The 27,164-nt window shown below is 46.8% G+C and overlaps 1 protein-coding gene across 6 annotated transcripts; it reads left to right on the plus strand.

The window, feature by feature from the left end:
* On the plus strand, positions 1-27,164 carry SCAI (suppressor of cancer cell invasion). Of its 6 annotated transcripts, none has more exons than XM_039322990.1 (18): positions 1-191; positions 5,388-5,474; positions 13,286-13,417; positions 13,574-13,669; positions 14,554-14,640; positions 14,805-14,903; positions 15,214-15,310; positions 15,393-15,491; positions 16,160-16,312; positions 17,192-17,293; positions 17,515-17,631; positions 18,306-18,384; positions 20,682-20,781; positions 20,961-21,042; positions 21,739-21,811; positions 23,745-23,918; positions 24,143-24,243; positions 24,853-27,164. In XM_039322990.1, the coding sequence occupies exons 3-18, from the start codon at positions 13,311-13,313 to the stop codon at positions 25,000-25,002; spliced, it is 1,716 nt and encodes a 571-aa protein (XP_039178924.1). In that variant the 5' UTR covers positions 1-191; positions 5,388-5,474; positions 13,286-13,310; the 3' UTR covers positions 25,003-27,164. The 6 variants fall into 6 exon arrangements, with proteins under 6 accessions (XP_039178924.1, XP_039178925.1, XP_039178928.1 ...); XM_039322991.1 differs by having other exon boundaries at positions 24,856-27,164; XM_039322994.1 differs by having other exon boundaries at positions 18,306-18,366.

Genomic DNA, 27,164 nt, shown 5'->3' on the forward strand with positions numbered 1-27,164 from the left:
GTGCCCAGGTTAGGCTGAGGGGGAGGCGCCGCTCCATCCTTCCCTAACCTGGCGCGAGCGGTGAGTCCCCGCCGCTCCGGCCGCTGCCGCCGCTCCCGCCGCCGCCTGGCTGGGCAGCGCCAACGCCGAGAGGGCCGGCCCGCCGCGCTTGCCCCCGACCGGCCCGGCCTCTCGGGAAGGGCCAGCCAAAGGTGGGGAGGGTCGCGGAGAAAAGCGGGAGGGGGGAGACGAGCGAGGGGAGGGGGCGCAGGTCGTTGGCACGGATTGTGGGGGGGGGGTCGAGCGGGGTCGGGGATTTGGGTCGGGGTCTGGGGATTGGGGAGGGTCTGGGCTGCAGAAGCGCCTTGGAGCCATTGGGGAGGGGGCTGGAGGGGCCATTTAGGGGGTGGGCGCCCGTGGGTTGGGGTGCGGGGGGTTCCAAGGTGAATAAGGGGTGCTGCTGCAGGATGCCAAGCCTATGTGCATTGGGTGGATGGGGGATTGGGGGAGAATTTGGGGAGGGGGAGCATTCAGAGGGGAGGGTTTTGGAGGTTGCCTCTGCCAGTGGGGGTGGGTGGGGTGTCATAGGGAGAGGGGTGGCAAGGGGAGCCACCAAGGGGGGGGATGCGAAATGGGGGGGGCTGGTAGATGTTGGGGTCGAAGAAGGCGATTTGGGCCGAGGGGGTCTCCTCTGAAGGTCTGGAAGGACATCCAAGGAAGGTCTTCTCCATCTCCTTCGGTGTCAGCTGACCCCCCCCTCCATGCAAGAAGTGAGGGTCCCCCACCCTGGAGGAAGGCTCGCCTCAAGATGCTGAGGTCTACGCAGAGCAGAAATGGGGTGGGGTGGGGGAGAGTTGACCGTGAAAGGACAGGGGGGCAGATTTGGGGACACGGACCTCTGGCGGAGAAGGGCAGGGCCAGAGAGCTCGGAAGGACCCCCCACCCAAAAGGGAGGGGGACTTGGGTGCCAAGGTAAGGGGGCAGAGGAGAAATGGGGGGCTTCTCTTGAAAGAGGTCACGGAGAGGGGGCTGCCGCTTGAAATGGGTGAGTTGGAGGGCACGGGAAGGTTTTATCGCATATGTCATGTCCAAAATGAAGCTGGTTGTTGGATTTGGGGCAGGGGAGAGCCAGAAGAGATTGTGTTATTCAGAGCAAATGTTGTGGACAATGGCGTGGGGGAGGTCTGCAAAACGGGGCATTCTGGGGGTTCTGGAAGACTGAACAAAAATAAATTTGGGGTGGTGGTGATGGTGGTGCTGAAGATGACTTGAAGATGTTCCAAAAGGATCTAACAGACAATAGAAGACATCAGAAATGGTGATGTGGACTTCCAGTTTTTTGGTGCTGGGGGGGGGGAATGTTGGCTTTTGTGTGTGAATAGGGGAAGGCTCACATCCCCCCCTTCCTGGAGAAACCCTGAGCATTTTGGAGTCCTAAAATTTGGGGGTGGGTGGGCTTTTTGAGTCTCTCGCTCTGCAGACTGTTGCCTGCCTTCGGTGGTGTGCAATTGAAGCATTTTATGATGAAGGTGGCTGGATTGTGCTTGTCTAGTATGTCTGTGTGTGTGTGTGTGCGGGTGTGTGTGTATGGGGGGAATGTCCTTGCTTCTCCCTCTGCCATGTTGCTGTCTTCTCTCTTCTCTCCCCACTTCCCACTCCAGAATCACAATCTTTTTGTAGACCCTCTTCCAAGTTAAATGACATAAGGTTCTCTTCCGTTAAACAAATGTTGTACCTTCCTATTAATCTTGCATCGGTTCCGTGGATATGTTCTCTGTGTCTGTGTGTGTGTGTGGGGGGGGATTGTGTGATGCTTGCTTTGGGGGGGGGGGGAAAGGGAGAGAGAGATTTTCCTGTAGCCTTCCAATTTCTCCCAAGTGTGCGAATTCATCAACAATCAAAGCAAAACACACATAACACCCCTCTTACTTTTAACAAGCGGATTTTGTCAAGGTGTCGACGTTGTTCTGAAGAAAATACACTGCTTTCTGTTTTCATTTGTTGCCTTCATAGTCTTGTTACTACCAGCTTATTCCCCAAGGATATTTATAGTTGGGCCTGTCCTCTTTTTTTTCTCTTCTCTTCCTGCCCTAGAATAGAATTGTACATCTTTGTACAGGAAGTCCTCGACTTACAACAGTTTGTTTAGTGACCATTGAAACTGACAATGGCATTGAAAAAAGCAACTTAGGACCGTTTTTCACAGTTATGACGTTTGCAGCATCCTGGGGGTCCTGTGATCAAAATTCAGACGCTTGGCAACCGGTTCATACTTACGACGGTCGCAGAGTCCCGGGGATCATGTGACCCCCTGTTTGCAACCTTCTAACAAGCAAAGTCCACGGGGAAACCAGATTCAATTAACGACCGGGTTGCAGTGATTCACTTAACGTCGAGGAAGGTTGTAAAATGGGGCCAGGCTCACTTCATAAATATCTCACTGAACGACAGAAAATGTGGGCTCCGTTGTGGTCCTAAGCCGAGGACTTCCTGTATTTCCTAGAAAAGATCTTGATCAGAGATTCTGCCAGATTAGACCCAATGACACCAGGCACGTCTTCTTAATGACTTGCTGTCTTGTAGATCCTTCATGGAGGCACCACTTCCTATTAAGGCTACGATTATTTTAAGAGGTGTTTTTCAAAGAAAGAGGCAGAGTTACGGTTACAGGTGACCTTGATGGAACTCAGTTTCCATCTGATTTGTGGTCTGGGACTGGAAGCCATGTCTTCATTTGCTGCACGTGGAAAGTCTTAACAGAACGACAGAGTTGGAAGGGACCTTGGAGGTCTTCTAGTCCAACCCCCTGCTCAGGCAGAAAGCTCTATATCATTTCAGACCAATGGTTGTCCAATCTCTTCTTAAAAACCTCCAGTGATGGAGCACCCACAACTTCTGGAGGCAAGCTATTCCATCAGTTTATTGCTCTCACCATTAGGAGATTTCTCCTTAGTTTTAAGTTGCTTCTCTCCTTGATTAGTTTCCATCTGTTGCTTCGTGTCCTGCCTTCTGGTGCTTTGGAGAATAGGTTGATCCCCCCTCTTCTTTGTGGCAGCCCCTCAAATATTGGGAGACTGCTATCATGTCACCCCCTGGTCCTTCTCTTCATTACGCTAGACATCCCCAATTCCTGCAGCCTCCTCATCTGTAATGTAATCTAATGAAGAGAAGGACTAGGCATGATAGGATAGCAGTCTTTCAGTACTTGAGGTTCAAATATGGGCTATGAGGAAAAGAATGCTGGAGAATCTATTTTGGGCTTAAAAGGCCAAAAAATATATAAATGGATCTGGCAGAAGGCAGCTCTCTAAATTCTGCACAAGAGGTGTTTGACTTAATAGAATGAATTAGACCTACAATATATTTCCCAACCTTGACAACTTCATGGTGCGTGGACTTCAAGTAGGATTTTTTTTTTAACAGAGATTAATCTCATTTTTTTTTTGTAAAATGTCCTACTTCACCAGTGTCTCTTTTACCCTTGTCGTTGGTTCGGGCTTTTGAATCAGAAGCTTGTGTTCCTTTGGTGTTGAGTTCCATTCGCTCTTCCAGAGGATCAGAAGTTGCTTGAGAAGAATGAAGAGAAATGAATTTGGGATAGTTCTATGTATCCATAGGAATAGATGTATGCTTCCAAAAAAAAGAGACTGGACAGCCATTTGTCCGGAATGGTGTAGGGTTTCCTGCCTGAGCAAGGGGTTGGACTAGATGACCTCCAAGGTCCCTTCCAATATTATTATTATTATTATTGTTATTGTTATTGTTATTATTAGAAAATTAGAAAAAGAAGCAAGATCTTCCAAGCCATAAACTAGTGGTCTATTTATTGGAAAAAAATTTCTCCTTTATGGATCTCCTATGTTCTCTCTGTATGTTTGTATGTATATTGTTGTTGTTGTTAATTGTGAAGTCGTGTCCGACCCATCGCGACCTCATGGACAATGTTCCTCCAGGTCTCCCTGTCCTCTACCATCTTCTGGAGTCCATTTAAGTTCACATCTACTGCTTCATTGTATGTATATATGCGTGTACAAATCTGTATCCATGTATCCATATCAATATATCTATATCCATCTATATCCATCCACCCACCCATAAATGGTGACATATGTGATTGAATTTGCTTAAGACATTTAAGAAGGGACTAAAAGACTAAGAGGCACAACAGACTGAGTTGAAGGCAGATAATTCTGGACTGAATCTTCCCCTCTGCTAGATAAGATAACTTGTTGACACTTATCCCATCAACCCTACCTATCTACCTACCTACCTATCAATCAGAGACTCTAGCTAGACGTTTAGGATCCAAGGCTTGCTTTGCTCCATAAACTGGATATGGTAGTCCACAAAGACTCGGTCAGTTTTTATGGAGTTTTAAGGGCTTCCAATTAGGGATTTATCAAGGCTGTTGGGTTTTTATGCTGTCTTTTTTTTGGGGGGGGGGTGGACTTTCAAAGTGTCTTTATAGTTTCTACTCGCGGTGAAGAAAGCAAATCCAGAACTGGCTGTGGGGCATTTGAGAGGCAACTCCTCTCTCTTTCTCGGGCTCAACTCAAGGCATCACCCTGCTGGGTCAGCCTGCCTGAAAAGGAAGGGGCCTAATGTGGTTGTAACTCGGCCTTTCCGTCAGGTCTCGTTGTTTTCCTAACAGGTTCTTGGCTCCCAGAGGGGTTTTTTTTTTTCCCCGTCTGCAAGATGCTAGATGTAGCCCTGGCACAGTAGATGCTCTCCAGGAACTTGGCTGTTGTAGAAATGCATTTCCTGACTTCTCGAGGTAACGGGGCAGGACTTGGCTATGTACTGGAGCAAAGTTGGCGCGCTGCCACCTGATGTGCGCCGAAGAGGGCTGGCTGCTTTCCCCTGCTTTGTATCCCCGACGGTTCCTGGTTTCCTTTGTCCTCCAGCTTCTCACAAACCTTGGTTGCTTGCGGGAGAAGTGTAATTCCCAGGGGTTCCTCTGCCTACCTGGGGGTTGGTGCCACGGTGCCTTCAGGAGGTGACAGCCTGCCTCACAATTATCAGAGCCTGTTGCTAGCCGTTTGTTCCTCCCCGAGTATCTCTCACCTCTTCAGGTTTACCTTGGCCAGCGATCCTGGTTTAGTTAACCCACTTCATGTTAGGTTGAACAGAGATAGCGGAATTGGCTGTTTGAATGAAGGAAAAGTGTTTATTTCAGTTTTGTTTCTGCTTCTGGACTGCTAATGGGGGAGAAAAAAAAAATGAAACTTTGATTTTAGGTTTGGATGTTTGGAAGGATTTTGACCTGAATGCAGATAGCCCTTTCTTTCTCTCAAGTTTATTTCATTCCGAAGATTAAAATACAAAATCCCAAAAGAGAGAGAGAGAAAAAAATGAATACCATTTCTCGCCAGTTTTTCTAACCTGCCCGTCCTTTGTGTTCCTTCCAGTTCACACCAGTGTGTCTCTGTCAGAAACCGGGCACGCCAGATGGGTCTCTAAGGAGTTGATGGTTGCCGATCCATTCATGAGTTAAGGTAGGTCTTGAAATCCATCTCCTCCACCAGTGTCTTCTTCCCTCCCATTCCTGTATCCCCGCTGCTTTCCTGGTGCTGTGGGCGCTCAGCTAATTTTAAAAACGCTTCCTCTCGTACACATACAATTTTCCACGTGGGTGACGGGAGGAAAATAATTATTAGCATGTTGGATCTTGGTAATTAGAACAACAAGGTCTCTTGTCACCCTCGCACGGTGGCGGTTGCAAACCTCTGACTTCTCCAGGAATAAGGCAGGAAGAGGGGTCCTGCTGTGTGAGGCAGCAATGACTGACAGCTGTCACCCCCCAGGGATCTTAGCCCGTGGTCTTGGTGAGGAGGTGGCATGGACAGTTCCTGGAGGGACCAAATTACGAAGTTCCTCCTTTTAATTTCCGGATGGGAAGGGTGTGGTTAAGACTCGTTGCGCCTAGGAGCAAATTATGAGAAAGTTGGTATGTATTTAATTCTACACGTACTAACTACGGCAAGAATTGTATTTGCCCAACATTGGACAAATGAAAATTTACCAATCGAAGGAGTATTAATGAAGAAAATTTTAGAGTGTGCAGAAATGGACACTTTAAAGATAAAAGAGAAAGAAGACTCCGTGAACTTTAGAACATGGGATAATGTCTATCAATGGCTAGAAACATGAGTTAGAGAGAAAGGAATGTGATATGTAACTCTGAATATCTATTAGTAAGAAGAAGACTGTCGAATGGTTAATGAACATATTGTTTATGATAATTAACTGTTACCTATTATTTCTTGTTAAACACATGAACCCAGACATTGTGCTGTTTGCTAAACATTGAGAATGTTATTTGGAAAAACCCCAACCCTAATCCTAATCTCAATCCCAATCCTACCTCATTCCTAACCCATAAAAACTAATAAAATTTATACCAAAAAAAGAGACTCGTTGCACCAACAGTGCTAAGCTATGATGTCAGTATTTAATACATTAGAGCCCCACAAGATGTTGTTAGTCATCGTGACCTCAGTTAAAGTCTATCCAAGGCTCTCTTCGCCTGACATCAACTAAGTTTGAATGCTGAGTACTGAATGAGGAGGAAAGACCATAATATACATGTTTTGAAGTATAACTCTACTCAGGCCTCGTTTAAGTGGTCCGTGGCTGGTGTTCTGGATTGTGTAGACATGCCACATTGATATATGTTAAAGGGAGAATTGTAAGCTGGCGATTATTTGGGGCTTGTTTTATGGCATGGGCCTACTCCAAGAGTAAATCTTGAGTGAAACACAGCGATAGTAAATCTCTTTTGGTGGCCTCTGTTTTCCCCTTGCTGTAAAAAGCTCAAGAGCCTCGCTCGAAGGCCTTTGATAGGATTAATCTAAATCCTGGAATTGTTTTCTTGTCTGAAGACCAATACTAGGTCCAAATTATATTGACATAAGCTGGAGGAATTTCTTTAGCTTTACAGAGAAGGCGTGGAGGAGAAGAGCCAGCTTCTCCTCCACGCCTTCTATTGCGCCGACAGAATAAAAGGAATGGTGTCTGTAATAGTATCTTTCCGGCCAGCTGTTTCTCTTGGGCACTCTACGAGCAAAAAGCTGGCACCTGTAGTAAAAACAGAGATTTTGCTGTTGGTCACTTGGAAGCGCAAAAGGCAACTGATCTTTGTTGTTTTTTTCCTTTGAAAAGCATTTCGCTTCTCATCCAAGAAGCCGAACTGAAGAAGCTTCTGGGATGAGAAGCGAAATGATTTTCAAAGAAAAGAAAAAAAGAAAGTCCAGTTGCCTTTTGGGGGGGGGAGGGAAGCACCTTTGGGACAACCTAGGACTCTGTTGAGGTCTTGGTGGCTGTTTTCCTTCTGTAAAAAAAGAAAAAAAGCTCCAGCACATTTCCAACAAGGTTTATCAGTGAATGGAATAAAAACTCTAAATAGAGCATCGGGTCTCCTGCTTGAGCAGGGGGTTGGACAAATGGTGCATTGTTGCATATTAGATCCCCATGTGAGAGCTTCTGTTTAGTAGCAACTCCTTTAAACCATTGGTATTTGTGTCCTTCTTCAATACATCAGAAAACCACCCCACTCATTTTCAAAAAGTTGGAAGGAAGATCCAGATTTTGGAGGAGGAAGAAGAAAAAAGTAAGCCATATGTATCTTCAGATAGTCCACCCTTATAGCAAATCAGTTTCATTCATGCTTTCTTAGCCAAAATAACACTATGGCAAAGAAATATGTCTGCAAAATAATATTTTGCTTAATGCAGTACAGAACACTACAGTACAGTACACCACTGCACGCACACCACCGCACGTACAGTACCGCACGTACACCACCGCACATACAGTACTGCACGTACATCACTGCACGTACACCACCGCACGTACAGTACCGCACGTACAGTACTGCACGTACACCACCGCACGTACAGTACCGCACGTACAGCACTGTACGTACAGTACCGCACGTACACCACTGCACGTACAGCACCGCACGTACAGCACCGCATGTACAGTGCCGCACGTACAGTACCACACGTACACAACCACACGTACAGTACCGCACGTACAGCACCGTACGTACAGTACCGTACGTACAGTACCGCACGTACAGTGCCGCACGTACACAACCGCACGTACAGTACCGCACGTACAGCACCGTACGTACAGTACCGCACGCACAGTACTGCACGTACACCACCGCACGTACAGTACCGCACGTACAGCACTGTACGTACAGTACCGCACGTACACCACTGCACGTACAGCACCGCATGTACAGCACCGCACGTACAGTGCCGCACGTACAGTGCCGCACGTACAGTACCACACGTACACAACCACACGTACAGTACCGCACGTACAGCACCGCACGTACAGTACCGTACGTACAGTACCGCACGTACAGTGCCGCACGTACACAACCGCACGTACAGTACCGCACGTACAGCACCGTACGTACAGTACCGCACGTACAGTACTGCACGTACACCACCGCACGTACAGTACCTCACGTACAGCACTGTACGTACAGTACCGCACGTACACCACTGCACGTACAGCACCGCACGTACAGCACCGCACGTACAGTGCCGTACGTACAGTGCCGCACGTACAGTGCCGCACGTACAGTACCGCACGTACAGCACCGCACGTACAGTGCCGCACGTACAGTACCGCACGTACAGTACTGCACGTACACCACTGCACGTACACCACCGCACGTACAGTACCGCACGTGCGGTACTGCACGTACACCACTGCACGTACAGTGCCGCACGCACATTACCGCACATACACCACCGCACGTACAGTGCCGCACGTACGGCACCGACTCACTGATTTGGAAGTGGAGAACTGAAAAGCTTCTATCCATTATCCAAAACATCAAAACTCAGTGGCTGCTTGAATCAGCAATACCTTAACACCAAGTTGTGATCTCCAACGTCTTTTCCTGAAAGTCCTCTCTGTTTCTGTTATACGTTTAGTTTATGGGCTGGGAGTCTCTGTTCTCAATCAATGTCTAAAAAAAATAGTATGAAGAATGCAGCAAATACCTCAAAGGTGCTTGTTTCTTTTTTGAACTATTTTTTTTCCCTTGAAGAAGAAGAACATTTCGCTTATCGCCAGAACTGAATCAGAAGTGAAACAAAGTCCAGTTGCCTTTTGAAAAAGCATCTTTGAGACAGCCATGACCTGGATTGACTGACAATCTCCTTAGTCACTTTGTGCAGCAAATACGCCATATATTTTTTCCAACGTGCCCCGCTTTTCTTGCTTATTAAACTGGAGCTTTGTTACGCCTGGCTGTGTAATCAGGGTTTAATTTCTGGGTAATCCAGCCAATTGTTCCAAAATAGGGGTTTTCGCTTTGGCAGAGTGGAAAGTCCAGCCAGCTTCTGTGTTCTGCTGCTGCAGATCTACCAAAACAAGGCCTCCCCATTTTTTCTGCCTTCCCTGTTTGTTTGTTTTTTCAAATATATTTTAAATATTTTTTTAAAAAAATATATTTTTAAAAAATATATTTAAAGGTAGAATCATGAGAAAGAGATGGGCTATTTCTGGGTGACCGTTGCACGTATGTGTGCTTGGCCAAACTATTTTGTATATCTAGAGCAGGGGATTAGAATTGTGTTCTGGTCCTCTACACACACACACACACACACACACACACACACATACACAAATCGGGAAGACCAGGAAGAAACCAGCACAGAACAAATAGAATTAAAGCTTCTTTTTTTTTTCTCCAGCTGTTTCCAAGAGTTGGGCTAAACCTCACCTTGCCCTCTTCGCTGGGTTTCTGCTATTTTCACTCAACCCAACCCGCCCAATTGTGCTGCTTTTCAAGACTTAAAAATAACAAGGATTTTATTTTGCTTTTCTTCACGCACACCAGCCTGGGCTCTCTTAATTTCTCTTCCCTTGTGTGCGGGGCCTTTTGTGTCTCTGCGCCAAGCCTTTTGGGAGGGTGGCGTGGCAGATTTTTTTTCCTTTCTCTTTTCGGCGACACGGTTCCTCTTGGGAAGTCCCTTCTGGGGTGGGATTAGCCGAAGCTCCCGTGGGCCCACCGCAAAGCTCCCAGGCGTGTTGACGGTTTGCTTTCCGTTCACCTGGGAGGGTGTTTTGGTGTGACAGGCTCCGGTGTCCTCATCTGCCTCCTTGCAAGACAACAAGGGCCGGCTTCACCATCTTAACAACTTGGACTTTGGCTCCCAGCATTTCCCAGCCAGCATGTCCCAAATGAAACATCTGCAAGAAAACCACCAAGCTCAGAGAGAATCAAGGACCCCAAAGTCTTCCTCCTCTCCCTTCTCCTTCTCCTCCTCCTCCTTCTTGTCCTCCTTTTCTATCTTCTCCTTCTCCTTGTCCTTTTCTATCTTCTCCTTGTCCTCCTTTTCTATCTTCTTCTCCTTCTTGTCCTTTTCTATCTTTTCCTTCTCCTTCTTGTCCTCCTTTTCCATCTTCCCCTTCTTGTTCTCCTTTTCTATCTTCTTCTTGTCCTCCTTCTCCTTCTTGTCCTCCTTTTCTATCTTTTCCTTCTCCTTGTCCTCCTTTTCTATCTTCTCCTTCTCCTTCTTGTCCTCCTTCTCCTTCTCTTCTCCTTTTCTATCTTCTTTTTCTCCTTCTTGTCCTCCTTTTCTATCTTCTCCTTCTCCTTCTTGTCCTCCTTTTTTATCTTCTCCTTCTCCGCTCCACACCTAGTTTATGACGGTTTGCAGCGTCCCGGGGTCACGCGATCCCCTTTTTCCCCTTCCGACATGCAGAGTCAATGGGGGAAGCCAAATTCATTTAAGGACCATGTTACTAGCTTAACCCCTGCAGTGAGTCACTTAACAACTGTGGCAAGAAAAATAATAAAACAGGTCAAAGCTCCCTTAATTTAACAAAGGTCTTGCTTAGCAACGGGAAGCTTGTGCTTCATCGCAGGTCAAGGACTGCCTGTATTATTATTTTTTTATATTTGTATAAGTTGGGAGGAAGAGGTTACTTTGTTACACAACTCTAGTGCTGTTTTGATTTCTGAATTTGTTGTTATTTTTAAAATTATGTTTCTGCATAGTTTCCCAGTACACAAAGTAACTCAGTGGCTACTTTATGATTTGTCTTATCTGGATAAATTCAGATAAGTCAGATTGCCGCTAAGGGGTCTTAAATGCCGTCTCCGATGCAGTTCTCCGTCTTTCCTTCACCATCTCTCTGCAAATTCGTTCCTCTGTGCTCTTTTTTAAAAAATAAAATCCTTTCTACCTTTTTCTCATAGTTTTTCCATTTCCCTGGCTGCATCTGGATTATTTTTAGCCTGTCTGCTTCTCTCTCTCTCTCTCTCTCTCTCTCCTCTCCTTCCCACTCCTCAAAATTGTTTTTATGCGTCTGAAGCCAGACTGGCATTCTCCCAGCTTGCTCATTTTTCACTCCTGTGTGTTCTGCTTTACTCTCTCTCTCCATCTGTTTCCTCTTCCAGGGAGGCTTTTTCAGACCACCTGGTTTACTCGCTCTCGCTCCGTCCTGTGGGGTTTCCCACCTTGCCTTCACCTTTCAGTGCCGCGAGGTTTGAAGGTTCAGGAGGCTGAATGAGAAGGGGTCATAAGAACGGGAGGATAGTTGGAGAACTGGGCAAGGAAGGTGTATAAGTCTCCCCCAGGCCCTTTGCGTTTTAATTGGATGGGGTTCCAAATTCAGATTTAGAAGCATTTGAGCGGAGGCTCGCTTCCTTTTAACGGGCTTGGCTGCTGAGCTCGACAGGAGGCTTAAAATCCCATTCAGAGCAAGGAATGCAGGTGTGGTGGGTCAGGTACACAGGTAGCCCTGGAGGCATGACCACAGTGGAGCCCCAAATTTATGCCGCTAAGTGAAACATTTGCTAAGGGAGTTTGCCCCACTTTGCCCCATTTGTTAAGTTAGTAACACGGCTGTGAAGTGAAAATAGCTTCCCCTTTGACTTTGCTGGTCACTGCGACCGTCATAACTATGAACCACTTGCCCAGCGTCTGAATTTTGATCACCTGACCCATGGGGAGGCTGCGACAGTCCTAAGGGTGAAAAACGGTCCTAAGTCACTTTTTTCACTTTGAACGGTCACTAAGTGAACTGTTGTAAGTCGAGGACTTAACCTGCATGTTCAACTCTTTGGCGGTTGCAAATAGAAGGGGAAACACACACACACACACCCCGTCTTTAGCTCTACAAACTGCGAGCTGGTCTCTCCTCCTGCAGATCCTAGTTCCACTTAGACCTCCACGTAGACGAGTCATGCCTGTCTGCCTTCTTCTTTGCACCCAAACAACTCAGGAAGGACCCTGCTCCAGATTTACAATGGGGCAGGCGATCTTGCTTCTGGATCTAAAATCCTCACCTGATCCCTGTTCTCCCTGGAACTACGGAGCGCGTTCCCATCTCAACCAGCCCTGCTGAAAAGCTCCTCACCCAACAGTTTGTTTGGCCTGGAGGTGTCCATCACAACGACTAGGATTTATCCTGGGTGACAGAGCAGGGACTTGTTCATAGGGCATAAATGCATGTAAACCTGGAAGGCTTTTTCAGGGAGGGACTGAAATTTGCTTGGGAACACTTTTTAATGGACATTTTAACAGATGGGGAGGGTGACGATAATGGGGATTTTAGAATCGTCTCCTTTACCCAATAGATTTAAAACGGCGTGTTTTGGAAGAGGCCTTTGCTGCGAAGGATTCCTTCCTTCCACCAGTCTAGAAACTTGTCGTCCTTAATTCCATGATCCTGAGCTGTCAGGCTTTGCTGAATGCCTGTGACAGAAGGGGAAGCCACCGGCTTCCGAATGCGTCTGTGTAACCAGCTTCTGAACTCGTTCCTGTTTATATTTCTGGACGTTTCCTGCTGATGACCTGCTGGCTGGTGGGTTCCTGCAGATTCTGCTCAGTCAGAAAAGCAGGAAAGTGATAGCGGTCTTCCAATATTTGGGGGGCTGCCCCAGAGAAGAGGGGGGTCAACTTACTTTCCAGAGCATCAGAGGGCAGGATAAGAAGCAACGGATGGAAACTCATCAAGGAGAGAAGCGACCTAGAACTTAGCAGGAATTTCCCGACCGTGAGGATTATTAACCAGTGGAACTGCTTGCCTCCAGAAGTTGTGGGTGCTCCATCACTGGAGATCTTTAAGAAGAGACTGGACATCCATTTGTCCTGAATAGTACAGGCAGCCTTCGGCTTACGACCCCCTATTACGACCACCAGATTTATGTTGCTAAGTGAGACCTTTGCCCGTTGAACTTTGCCCCATTTTACAAACTTTCTTGCCACAGTTGTTAAGTGGATCAGTGCAATTATTAACTTTTTCTTTTCCTTTTTTTTTCCTTCTCCAGGACGGAGTTGATCTCGAGCGAAATCATGTCAACCTGTGGGATAGACGATGACATTCCCCAGGGAGAAAGGAAAACGGTCACGGATTTCTGTTACCTGCTGGATAAATCCAAGCAGCTTTTCAACGGCTTGAGGTCAGTCACTTCCAAGCCTATGATTCTACGTTCTATAAGGCATGGGGAGGCTAATATAACCGAAGCATCTCTGAGTACGTCCCTCCAGCTGTCACTTCTCTTCTCCCTGATGGATAAATTGAGATTTTATTTTATTTTTAATTTGCTGTCTTACAGAGATTTGCCCCAGTATGGGCAGAAGCAGTGGCAATCTTACTTCGGCAGGACCTTTGATGTTTACACCAAGCTCTGGAAGTTCCAGCAGCAACATCGGTAAGAGAAAACCATTCCCAGGGCTTGGCTATCTCTCAAAGCAGCCTAATCCTCTCAGCAATTCTACTAAATCACAGGAACCTCAGCGGGCAGGAAATACGGGCAGAAAAGGGCAGAAAACCAAAACACAATAGTTGTGTAAGTCTGGGGGGGGGGGAATCCTCTCCCAATTGGCAGTTAGGCTAAGCTGCCTTTCCTAGCTCATTTAGGCAGAAAATCGGAGTCTCAGAGCATTAACAAAGTAAAACCCAGTAAAGGAGGATATTTGTAGCTCAGAGTTGAAGTGAGGGGTCCTGGGTGCTCTCTGAGCTGAGTGGTTTTCTGGCAGATGTTTCATGACCCAACTAGGTAACATCATCAGTGCTAATGTAAAGAGTACTATATTGGGGACTGGAGGCTAAAACATCTGAAGAATGGCTGCTACAATTGGTTATGTCTAGTTTAATGGGGAAAAAAAGGCCTAGGGGTAACATGATAGCAGTCTTCCAATATTTGAGGGGTTGCCACAAAGAAGAGGAGGGGGGGATTCATCCTATTCTCCAAAGCACCAGAGGGCAGGACAAGAAGGAACGGTTGGAAACTAATCAAGGAGAGGAGCAACCGAGAAATGAGGAGAAATTTCCTAAAGGAATAATTAACCAGTGGAACTTCTTGCCTCCAGAAGTTGTGGGCACTCCATCACTGGAGGCTTTTACGAAGAGCCATTTGTCCAGAGTATTATAGGGTCTCATGAGCAGGGGGTTGGGCTAGAAGACCTCCCAGGGTCCCTTCCAAACTCATCTGTCGTTCTGCTACTTTGGGAAGTCAAATCCGAAAGACTAGTAGAGCAGCCGTGCCTTAACTCAAGTCTGACCTGCGCTTTCCTCTTTCGGTCACCAATGAAGACAAGTCCTGGACAATCGGTACGGCCTGAAGCGCTGGCAGATTGGGGAGATCGCCTCCAAGATTGGGCAGCTTTACTACCACTACTAGTAAGTAGCCACAGGTGCGAAAAGAAAGTTGGGGGACTCCAATTCCGTTCTCTGATCAGAATAGAAAGGAATAATGCTAAGAATCTCCAGTGAGGATTGCACTGGAGGAGAAAATTGTTTGAAGTTGAAAGGAGGAGCTGATCCCACACCTCTTCCCTCCCCAGCCTTCGCACCTCTGAAACCAGCTACCTGAACGAAGCCTTCTCCTTCTATTCTGCGATACGGCAGAGGTCTTACTACTCCCAGGTCAACAAGGAAGACAGGTCAGGCTTGTGAGTTTTTTAAAAAAAGCCAGAAGTGCTTCATTGTCATTGTGGGGACAGGATTGTGTGACCAGTTCTTCTGGGCTTTTGAAGGCCCCTCAGCTGCTGAGATTGGATCTCTAGAACTTAGCACAAGTGTCGCTTTGCCTCCTCTTCGGAGACTATCAACAGTTAGGACTTTTGAGAAGAAAGTCAACCTAACTATGGCAACGGTGTCACTCAACAGTCCTCCTAAGAAGCAAGGACTCGCCTTTTTTTTTCTTTTTTTTGCTAAAGGGTTCCTCTCATCTCCGTCGTCTTCTTTTCACAGGCCCGAGCTAGTGGTGAAGAAATTACGCTATTACGCCCGGTTTATTGTGGTTTGCCTCTTACTCAACAAAATGACTGTGGTCAAAGAACTGGTCAAGGTAAACCTCCTACACTCCAAGTTGTAGCTGGTGGTGTGTCTTAGAGCAGACCTTTGCGAGAAATGTCGGCTTCTTTTCCCAGGAACTATCCGACGAGATTGAAGATTACACCCACCGCTTCAACACCGAAGATCAGGTAGAATGGAATCTCGTCCTGCAAGAAGTGGCTGCTTTCATTGAGGTAAGGACTACAGACGTCCTGCATGGCTGTTTTGTTTTGGTTTTTTTTTTTTTACAAAATATTCCTGTTTCTCCAGGCCCCAAATTCTCATCTGTTGGGGGAACAAAAGAAAAAAAAAAGGTTCTTATTCGGACGTGTGTTTCTCAAGAATTTTTCTCTCTCTGTGGGGCAAACGGAAACCTGGTTTGGTTGGGTGAACGTTACAAAGGGGACCGTCTATAAAATTTGTAACAAGGCTGGGAGGGCAGAGACTTCCCCAGGGACGACACTGGGGGGGAAAGGGGGATTTTTTCCACACTTAACAAACGTTCCAGCATCAAAATGCAGGCGTTTGGCTACTGAAGCCTGTTTGTGGCAGTCGCAGTGTCCCTGGCTCACGTGATCACCCTATGGTAACCTTCCCCGCCGGCTTCCGACTAGCAGAAGTCCCTGGGTATAGCCAGCCTCGCTTAACGACTGCACAGCTCATTTAACAGCTGTGGGGAGAAAGAGGGCAAAACGGGGCAAAAACGTGCCGAGCAACTGCCTCGCTTTAGCAAGGGTAATTTGAGGCTCAGTTGTCGAGTTGGCTGTCCTGACTTCTCCTGCTGTTGTTGCATGTTGTACCCTAAGCTTCATCGGGCCTCGATTCTCCGGACCCTTCACCATCTCGCCTTCTTTCTTTCCAGGCAGACCCGGTGATGGTCTTAAACGACGACAACACGCTGGTGATCCTGTCCAACCGCCTCTCGGAAACGGGAGCCCCACTGCTGGAGCAAGGGATGATCGTGGGGCAGTTAACCCTCGCCGATGCCCTTATCATTGGCAACTGCAACAATCAGGTGGGGGGGAACGCTGTGCATTTCACCCCACACCGCAATAAACAGCGCGGTGTCGGCTGCCATACAGGTAATTCTCGGCTTACGACAGTTCCTTTAGTGACCGTTTGAAGTGACAAGCCAGGCATGACCGTTTGGCAGACTTACGACCGCTGCAGGATCCTCATCGAAATTCGGACGCTCGGACACGGGCTCATGTTTGTGACGGTTGCAGTGGCCTGGGGTCATGCGGTCTCTTCCTCCTGACCAGCATTCTGACCGAATGTCGATCACGTGACCGTGAGGACGCTGCGGCGGTTGTAAGGGTGAAAAAAACACCCCCTCAAGTCACTTTCCTCAGGGCCTTGGCAACTTCGGACACTAAATAAACAGTTGTAAATGGAGGATTATCTGTGTCTTTCCGTTCCGCCAGTCTTCTGGCTTTTTAGACGCAATCCTGTTTCATCAATTTTGTGGGGTAGGTTGTTACGGGCGTTTCACCCTTTCGATGGTGCCTGAGGTTTTTGCGTGGCGCTTAATTGTCTATGCAGAGATTCTCAGCCGTCCAGGTCAAAAGGTGCTTTTTGCAAAGGCAACGGAACTTTTGTCTTTCCATGAAGGCGTTTCGCTTCTCATCCGAGAAGCTTCTTCAGTTCTGTAGAAGCTCCTCGGATGAGAAGCGAATGGTCTTCAAGGAAAAACAAACAAACTGAAGTCCAGTTTCCTTTTGAAACAAGGCAGCTTTGGGACAGACGCTCTCCTCCTGTCTTCTGCTGGCCTTCCACACATCCCTGAATAGTCCATTTTTTTGCGGGAGAGAAACTAGTTTTCAGGGCACTAAGCCTTAACAAGCTCGAGCGACTGCCCAACCTGGTTTAAAATGCCGCCTCGTTTCGCCGGTAGGTGAAGTTTAGCGAGCTGACAGTCGACATGTTCCGGATGCTGCAGGCGCTGGAGAGAGAGCCCATGAACCTCGCCACGCAGATGAACAAGCCGGGGCTGCAGGCAAGTCTTTGGTCTTTATCGTCACGCTCGGTTTTATGGTTTTTTTTTATGCTGTGGATTTTTAATGGAGTCGCCTACACGAGTTGGGTGGCCACGTACATTTGTTTAAACAAAGAAATAAACCCCGTGAAGAAGCTACGATCCTGTATGAAACGCCAGCCAGATCTTTGCGAAAAAATACTCAGAACTTCTTTAAGGAGGCGCGTGTCTGTCTTCCGCAGGAGAGCAGCGAAAAACCAGCCCGAAGAGAAAACCCGCACAAATACTTGTTGTACAAGCCAACTTTCAGCCAGCTCTACACCTTCCTTGCGGCATCATTTAAGGTTTGTGCAGCAGAGGTGAGGCTGGTCCCGTCTTCTGATAGGAGCTTAAATCTCGCCTGTTGCTACTGGAGACAATAATAAGCTCAGTCAGGTCAAGAGATTGTCCAGAGGAGGTGATGGCCACCCTGGATAGGAAGCAGACAGACTGAGGATGTTCCTTAGCTGGGTCATGAAAGGTCTGCTAGAAAACCAACCAGCTCAGAGAGCACCAAGGACCCCACAGTGGGTACAGGTAGACTCTATGATGGGTCTCCAAACTCGGCTCTTTTATGACTCATGGACTTCAGCTCCCAGAATTCTGGGAGTTGAAGTCCAGGAGTCATAAAAGGGCTGAGTTTGAAGACCCCCTGCTCTCTGAGGATTTCACCTTGTTTTACTGAAAGAATTTGCTTGACTTAAGAGAATTTGTTTGGGAGTTGAGGGAGCTGGTTCTGCCATAGCTTTATTTGTTTGGGTTTGGGTTAACCTGTGACAACAGATCTTCAAATATGTCTCTCTTCCCAAATACATCCTTCTTTCCTTCCTTCCTTCCTTCCTTCCTTCCTTCCTTCCTTCCTTCCTTCCTTCCTTCCTTCCTTCCTTCCTTCCTTCTCTCTTCTCAATCCCATCTCCTTCCTTCCTTCCTTCCTTCCTTCCTTCCTTCCTTCCTTCCTTCCTTCCTTCCTTCCTTCTTCTGATCCCTCTTTCAGGAGCTGCCTGCCAATAGCGTCCTGTTGATCTACTTGTCAGCCACCGGTGTCTTCCCTTCAGGTCGTTTGGATAGTGAAGGTACAAATAAAGGAATGCTTCCTTTTGTGAACAGGCCTTGAATTCTCTTTATGTTTCGCGGACGGCAAGGCAGCCTCCACACTAACCCTAAGCCTACTCTCCGGAGAAGCTGATGTTGTCCTTCGTTGGGTGGGTCTTCAACTCTTTGGGCCATGCCTTTCAGAGCCCAGAAGAGCTTAACCCAGTTCTGGTCCTCTCCACTTTCAACACACTCCCTTCGGTGTGCTGTGAAGGCCTCAGCTGGACCTTTTACACCCTACCGGTCAGCGCCATGTCCATTTGTTCTGGCTCTGGAGAAGAAGGGTTAAGAAGCCGCTGAGATGTTCCAGGGCTCCTCATGGAGAACATCTGGTAGGGGGTGGTGAAGCAGAGATGTTCTTCTGGATTGTTGTGGGTCTTTCCACCTAGCCTAGAAAGTATCCAAATCTTATCAGAAATTCTGATGTTTTTCTGCTTTACCTGGCCTGGCTTTTTTTGAACACCCAGTTCAGAGGCAAAACCAGACCTTCAGTAGCTTTCCAACGTGGTCTTGGGGTGTGTGTGGTGGCTGTTTCCTTGTTTGTCATGACAATTCAAGCCCTTTTCACGATTTTGGTAGTTTCCGTCCTCTGATCCTCAGTTTTGTGTCTTTCCTTGGTAAAAAGGACTCTCTTTTGCTTAACCTTCCCTTCCCAAGTCTTCCACCCCCTCCCCTTTTTAAAATTTGCTGCTGAGTCCTTGGAGAAAACCACGTGAAACCAACGAGGATCTCGTGGAATCAGGTCTGCCCCCAACCAAGGGATCCCTCGACGTTGTGCCCACCTCATTCCATCCATTTGAGATTTGCATTCCTTTATAAAATGCATGCTTGTTACATCTTCCTTGCATGAATCATTAACTTTTCCAGAGTCTTCCACTCATTTCTCCCAACAAAACACTATAAAATAATAGTTGGAAAGGTGGTGGGTCCCGTTCTCCCCCCAAATAGCTTTGGAAAAGCTGTTAACAGGATTCAAGGAATGTGTTTTGGTGCTTGGGTCCATTTTGTCTCTTTGCTGGAGCAAGGGGTTGGGCTAGAAGACCTTCAAGGTCCCTTCCAACTCTGTTCTTCTGTTATTTTGTCGTCTGTGTTTTGTGAGCTCTTGTCTCTGATAACTTGATTGACCACCCTCTACGTCTAACTTTGGGGAAGCCTTTGAGATGTCCACCACACTGATTTTTAAGTAGAAGGAGAATTGTTGGACAGCTGAAGGCCATCCAAAGCTTGAGATGCCCTTTCTCAACTCTTAAGTCCAAGTCTTGGAGAAGTTTCTGCTTACCTTGATCTCTGCTTCTTTAGACCGCGATCTAGAGCGCATGTCACGCCAAGCCTTGGTCTGTTAGAAAGCCCCAATAAATCATGTCACGGTTCGACATCACGAAGGAACGTATCCCATGCAGAAGATCCATCTGATCATAGTCATTCCTGGATTTATGGAAGATCAAGAGCTGTTGCGGATAACGTGGCTTTGGCTGTCAGTTAAAAGGGGGCATCGAGTGATTACATTAGATGCCTTCAACTCTTTGCCATCACCTAGACCTCTCTGGGGGACAAGTCCTCGTCAGCTCCTCCAGTGGAGAAAGGGACGTACAGTCCAGTGCCTAACGCTGATTGTTAGAATTGGGTTTCACCTCCAACTTGGGGTGTGAACAAAGTGGTCTCCGTTTGGGTTATTCAAAACATATAGGTAGTCCTCAACTTACCACCACAAATGAGCCTGAAGTGAGAATTTGCCAAGCAAATTGTGCCCCAGTTTTACGACTATTCTTGTCACAATCCTTAAGGGGATCACTGCCATTGTTTCAGTTGTCAAATGAACCCCTTGACTTTGCTTGTCAGGGGGAAATCAGCTGACACCTCTCCCCTGGGACACTGCAACCGTCATAACTTTTGAGTCGGTTGCCAAGTGCCTGAGTTTTATCACGTGACCCTGGGGATGCTGCAAAGGCCATAACTGTGAAATATGGTCCTACATAACTTGGAACGGTCACTAAATGAACTGGTGTAATTGGGGGACTACCTGCATCCTTTCAACCTAACCTGTTGTCACCGTATTTATCCTTTCAAGCTAGCATCCTCTCTTAACGTCCGAACAGTTCGGTGCTTCTCAAACGTGGCAACCTTAAGACAGGTGTTTTCAACGTTTTGGTCAGCAGGACCTCTACAAGCTCCCTCATAATTCTAACTCCTGGAATTGTGCTCCTTATTCTGTGTTTAGTTCACCCCCAAGCCAACTCCTCTCCTGTTCTTGACCCCCCTCCCCATTTGCTCCCTGCAGGTCCCTATGATTTTGGGGGTGTCCTGACCAATAGCAACCGGGACGTCATAAACGGGGACGGGATCCACAAACGGAACCAGTTGTACAAGGAAATGCATTGGTGAGTTGCTTGTTCCTGGGAAGCTGGGCAGTCAGGCCTCCCCCTGTGGTCACTGCTGCGAGACGGACGGCCGTGGACGTCAAATCCTCGACTTAGTGGCCACAATTAGGAGGCCAGAGTTTTCCACCTTCCAAAGCCAGATGGCATTTGATTTGATGATTTGATGACTTTTTTTTCAGCTTGCACCCTGGTGATCTCTACCCTTTCACCAGGAAGCCTCTGTTTGTCATAGTGGATTCGTCGAACAGCGTCGCCTACAAGGTGAGGCTGTTTAGAGTTACTAGTCCTCTTGACCATACTGTGTATAGAATGGCATGAAGAGGCCAAGAGGAGGAAATTAGTCTAACTTTTGAGAAATATTTTCTTGGATCTAGCCTTTAGTCCCAATACTAAAGGGTTCTAGAAGAGAAAACCTGAACTTCTTAGTGTTCTGCACAAAGCATCCATTTTGGAGCAATAATCCAGAAAAAAACAACTGGGTGAGATGAGTTCAAGTCTCAGCTTAGCCTTAATAGCCGGCTGGGTGACTTTGGGCCAATCAGCAGAAGACTGGCAAGAAAAGTCAGGAAATGGGGCAAAACCTGCTAAACAACTGTCTTCCTTAGCAGTAGAAATTTTGATCTTAGTTCGTCGTATGTCAGGGACTACCCTTGTTCCTTTCCCCCCCCTCCCCCCAGGTTTACCACCAGATAAAATTCACAGCCTCCTGCAAAATCATTCCCGCGGGGAGGAATATGCTAAAAAGAAAACTCCCTTGGCAGAAAAAAAAAGCAAATTTTGCTTCTTAGCAGGATCTTCCAATTTCCCGTTGTGTCGTCCATATGATTTCTTGAAGGCACCACGTAAACTTTGTGGGTCCAACCGGTTGAACACATGCTTTTCGTACGCAACTGCCGGTGGTCCCTTTTTATAAGAGCGGAACCGTCTCTCAGATCCCGTTTTCTGCTTCCCTTCCAGAATTTCACCAACTTGTTTGGGCAGCCACTGGTCTGCTTGCTTTCTCCCACCACGTATCCCAAAGCGTTGCAAGGTAGGCGGTCACGCGATGCATGGCAAGCTTCTTTTGGTTGGGAAATTCGACTTACGACAGTTTAGTGGCCGTTCAGAGTTAGAACGGCACTGACCAAAGGGACTTAGGACCGTTTTTCAGACTGATGACTGTCATGGCATCCCCAGGGTCATGTGATCAACTAAACCCCCCCTGTCCCTTGCACAATTCTTGGGACTTTTAATCAGACTGGAGGAGAGAAAACCAGGGAAGAAAACCTGGATGGGAGCCCAGGAATGTAGCTTATTTTGCAGCCGGAGTCCTTAAATTCTTCCGTCGGAATGCAGACTGTCTGGCTGAGTTTTATTAGAGACAGGATGGAATGAAACTCCGGAGGTCCTCCGATCAAAACTCAGCTGGAAAGAAAAAAAACCCAAGTCCTTCTAATAGATAGTCCTCAACTTACCCCAGTTCAAAGTTACAACATCCTTGGAAAAAAGTGACTTGCAGACGTTTTTCATAACGGTCCCGCAATCAAAATTCAGACCCTTGGCCATCGACTCGTATTTATGACGGCCGCAGCGTCCCGGAGGGTCATGTAACTTTGAATGGTGGTAAGTCGAGGAGTGCCCGTATAGGGGGTTGCACCTATAGGGTGTGGGTATTAATGGCTGTCTTATTTCCACCCAAGGATTGGGGTTGATTTGGCGAGACCCCGCTAGCAAATCTTGGTTGGGAGAAAGCGTATTGCCCGGTTTGAGAAGTGTTCGATACCAATTAATTTTCCCACCCGTTTTTCCAGTCCCCATAACGGTAACTGGTGGAGAGGTGTCACTCTCAGAGAGAGACGCCCCTCTACCAGCTTCTTCCCAGCATGAGGTCCAGTCTGGTGACATAATTTGTGACACAGAAAAACTGGTGGTCAGCTGTGAAGGCAGGAGAGAAGCTGGAGACTTCGCCGTTTGGCTGTAGAGGTAAGTTCTCTTCCGTCACTAAGGGGAAGAAAGAAAGAAATCTCGGTGTCCCTGAGAAAAAGGGTGAGAAAATTATGACAAGTAGCCCTCGACTTGGCACGATTCGTTTAGGGACCGTCCGAAGTGACAACGGCGTTGGGAAAAAAAAAAAAAGCATCAACCATGTGACTGCTTTTCGCACAACCATTGCAGCATTCCTGGATGCTTTGCAACTGGCATGGACTTAGGACGGTTGCAGTGTCCCAGGGTCACTTTATCCCCTCTTGGGACCTTAAAAGTCATTCAGTGAACTAAGTGTCGCCAACTTAACAGCTGCAGTGATCGCTTAATAACAGGGACAGGAAAGGTTGTAAAATGGGGCAAAAAACCATCACTTAACAAATGCTCTCATTTATCAACATAAATTTGGGGGTCAGTTGTGGCCGTTAAGTCGAGGGCTACCTGTAGTCCAGAGCAACGCCTCTCAACCTCAGCGGCTTTAAAATGGGTGGACTTCGACTCCCAGAATTCCCTGGCGTGGGAATTCGGGGATTTGAAATCCCCCCCTCCCCATCTTAAAGGCACCAAGGTTGAGAAGCACTGGTCGAGAGTAAGGCCAGAAACGGAATATTCCCCTTTAAACACAAGGACGACAATCACAATACTACACCAAACGGTGAATGACTCCAGCAGAGAGAAAAAAGCCCAGTCCTAAGGCTCTTAACGATCAGTTCATTCAATTGTGTTGATATACTACCGATTTGCAAACGGACTCATGCTGTTGTATAATTCACTCCCAAACACGGGGACGGTAATATGGAAACGACACAGGAAGAAGGATCGTCCTGAAAGCTACCAAGCTCTTATCATAAATGACCCTAACTGAAAAAGTCCTAAATAAAGGTCCTTTTAAACCTCTCAAGGATGGTGGAGAATTCAGGATTCTTCTTTTTCCTCTCTTGAGCTCCTCGTCATTTCTGCTGGGTGCAATGTGAAGGGGTTTGGTTTTTATTGTCTCGTAGATCAATCCCAACGAGGCAGCCTCTTCACTTTCTTCCTGAACAATCCGCTCATGGCATTCCTGTTTGTCTCCGGGTTATCAAGCATGCGCAAAGGACTGTGGGACAAATGTCACGACTACCTTCGGAAAATCAACCGGGATATCGCACAACTCTTGACTCATTCCCGCTCCATAGGTATGCTTGGAAGGAGAATGAGGCGAATGTCTAGCCACCGGTGATATTAGCAACTCGGGGCTAGATCGGATAGCTTGTTCGTTGGCTAGAGCACCGCCACCGTGGTTCAAACGTGGTTCCTCGTTGCTCTGGGAGAAGGTATCAAATGAGGCGGCTTCGAATGGTCATAAATTGAAGAGTGTATTCTAATTTGAGTTTTCTTTTTTTTCTTTCTCCCCTCCTAGACCAGGCCTTTCTCCAGTTTTTTGGAGATGAGTTCCTGCGCTTGCTTCTAACAAGGTTTATTTTCTGCTCAGCCACCATGAGAATGCACAAAATCTTCCGGGTATGGCAATCAACCTTCCTTCCTTCCTTCCTTCCCTCCCTCCCTGCCTTCCTCTCTTCCTTTCCTTTCTTCCTTCCCTCTCCTCTCCTTCCTTCCTTCCTTCCTTCCTTCCTTCCTTCCTTCCTTCCTTCCTTCCTTCCTTCCTTCCTTCCTTCCTTCCTTCCTTCCTTCCTTCCTTCCTTCCACCGAGTTTCAGCTCAGTGTTGTTAGAGGCTTAAAATGTGTTATCGTACAGTGCCATCTCAGTACTCATTGTTAATTGGTTCTGGGATGTCTGATGAGTCCCCAAAACAATGAGTATCAAACACAATTTTCCCATTAGGAATAATATCGTGAGTCATAAAAGCAGCCAACACTGGCAAGTTCTAGCTTGAATAGCAGATAAAAGATGAGCCCTGGGAGAAAAATGTTTGCTCAGAATGCTGTGAGTACCAAATTCGAAGAGTTTCAAAACAGAATGATGCCACTATACTTTGCACCATGCTTTGCACTGGCTGTTTTGGGGTCCCTTCCAGCTGTTATTCTGCCTTCCGCCTTCTGATGTCTTTTTCACAACCGTTTTAATTTTGTGGCTTTTTTTTTCTTATTTTTTTCTCTTTTTTTTTCCAGCAGGAAACCAGGAATTATCCCGAATCGTATCCCCAACTGCCCAGGGATGAAACGGTGGAAAATCCGCACCTCCAAAAGCACATTTTGGAATTGGCTTCAATATTGGATGTCCGAAACGTATTTCTGGAGACCACTCTTGACGATTATTAAAGCGGAGAAATGCACATTCTGGAGACTGCAGGGGTTTTTAACCCTCGCCGCAAAATTCTTTTTTTGAAATGGTGCAGTTTTCTAAATGCGAACATCCACACACACACACAAAAACAAAAAACAACAACAAAACAAAACCCAAGGAATTTACTGGAGTTTTATTTTTGAACTCAACAGGTGTTTTTTTTTCTTTAAAAAAAAACAAGGAAAATGGAAAGGGGGGGGTCGCGCAGCTGTTCCACTCTGCCTGGGTTCAATTTTGATAAACGAACCCTCCTTCGCAAATTTTTACAATTTCAGACTGAAGCAAACTGCTGGGTTTTGAAGCTTTTGATTTGGAAGACGTAGCTGGCCACACTACGACAACACACACACTTACGCATACGCGCGCACACGGGCGCGCACACACACGCTCTCTCTCCTGAGATTGAAATGCAGCCAGTCACTTTTAAGCCCTTGTGTGCAAATTCTTTATTTTTGTACTATTTTTAAAAATTAGAAAGCAAAAAAAAAAAGAGGAAAAAAAAGAGGAGGAGGAGAAAAAAAAATCAGAAAAAAATAATGTTCTGATTCCCCAAAGATTTAAAATGTGAAGGGTGGGACTTTAAACGGTGCAAAGCAGACAGCAATAAGCGTGAATTGAAGTCAATCTCTGTTTCATCAACTCCCTCCCAAAAGAATCCAGCACAGTTGAAGGGATGGTTGTGTAAAACTTAGAAAATGTAGCGCTGTCCGTAAGTTTCTTTTTTTTTTTTGTTTTGAGAAGTCAGCCTTTATTGCACATTGACTAAAGATGCTGGACTTTGTCCCTCAAAATCTAGAATTTTGGCTCCTGGCCCACTATCACGTCGAAAGATTAGCCCTCTTCTTATTATGGAGGACCCTGTGTGCAATTCTCCAGTTTGGGCTCAAGGTCAAAAAAAAGGCCGTCCCTTACTCTGCATGCCACTGTTGTCAGTTCTTGCTGCAATACGGAAGATTCTCTGATGATCCTTCTTCGCAACCCTTCCACCTCAACTTCCAAAAAAAAAAGCTGCTTTCATCCCATTCCTACTTCGATGGGCAGGAGTTCACCCGGTGAAGGAAACAAAGAAGAATCACTGCCTTGCCTCTATGCTCAAGCTGCTCAAAAGACAAAACCCAACAAAAGGAAAGTTCATCAGTGAGCAATGTCTACCTTCCAGGGCTGCTGATAGACAAAGAGGACGAAGAGGACTTGGGGACTGTAAGACCTCAAAGGAAGCTCATAGCGTTGGCTTGATGAACTTTTGGGGAAGAGGTGAGAAGGAGAAATCTGAAAAGGTTTGTGACCTCTTTGGAAGGGGAGGAGAAGAAGACGAGGCAGCCATCCCGAAATGCTCTCCAGCATCTGGCTTTAAGAGGGAGACAACTCAAGAACGGAGATCTATCTTCAAAGCTTTCTTGGAAGAATGCATTTCTTGGCCTCCAATCTGTACCCAGTGACTTGTGCTTGACATAGCTAGAACCACTGTGGTCCTCAAGGACAACGTTTACGCTCGGAGTCCAGCGAAGAAATCCTGTAGGTGGGAAATGCGACAAGATTTAGGAGGAGATCTGAGGAAATAAATCATTCTGTGGGCTTTGTGTCCCATGTGCTGCTGTTTTCAAAGATCCCATCCTGTGCTTTTTTTTTTTCCCCTCTCCCAAAGTATATATGGAAGGAAAATCAGTGTATTTGGACTTAGCCAAGTAGACGGAGTACAGAATTCCACCACTCTTATTATTATTTTTTAAAGGGTGGTGGGGAATCGCCGAGGAAGCATATCCCACCATATATCATGGATTGCTTTTGAAAAGTTGAGAAAGTTACACATGTGATCCTTTGGACAAGGCTGATGGAAGGAATCCCTTCTCTTGGTCTGGATGCCCAAGTGAATATTGTTTTTTTTTATCTCAGCATCTGGTTTTCCAAGGGTCCTACACGCTGCTTTCCAAGTGAGGACACAGCAGCCAGCCCATTAGAAGTAGCCAGGTTGGGATCTGTTGCCCTTCTCAAGAAAGGCAGCCTTGGGAAAGAGAGCAGGAAAGGTGCCTTAGGTCGGGCCTGAAGTGCAATGAAGATGATATTCTAGGTGTTGAGTTTTTCTTTTTTTAATCCGGCCCTTTTAAGGAAGAAAGAAGGAAAGAAAGGAAGGAAGGAA

Source organism: Crotalus tigris, unplaced genomic scaffold (genome assembly GCF_016545835.1).
Source record: "Crotalus tigris isolate CLP2741 ecotype Arizona unplaced genomic scaffold, ASM1654583v1 scf7180000024153.1733885, whole genome shotgun sequence".
NCBI lineage: Eukaryota > Metazoa > Chordata > Lepidosauria > Squamata > Viperidae > Crotalus > Crotalus tigris.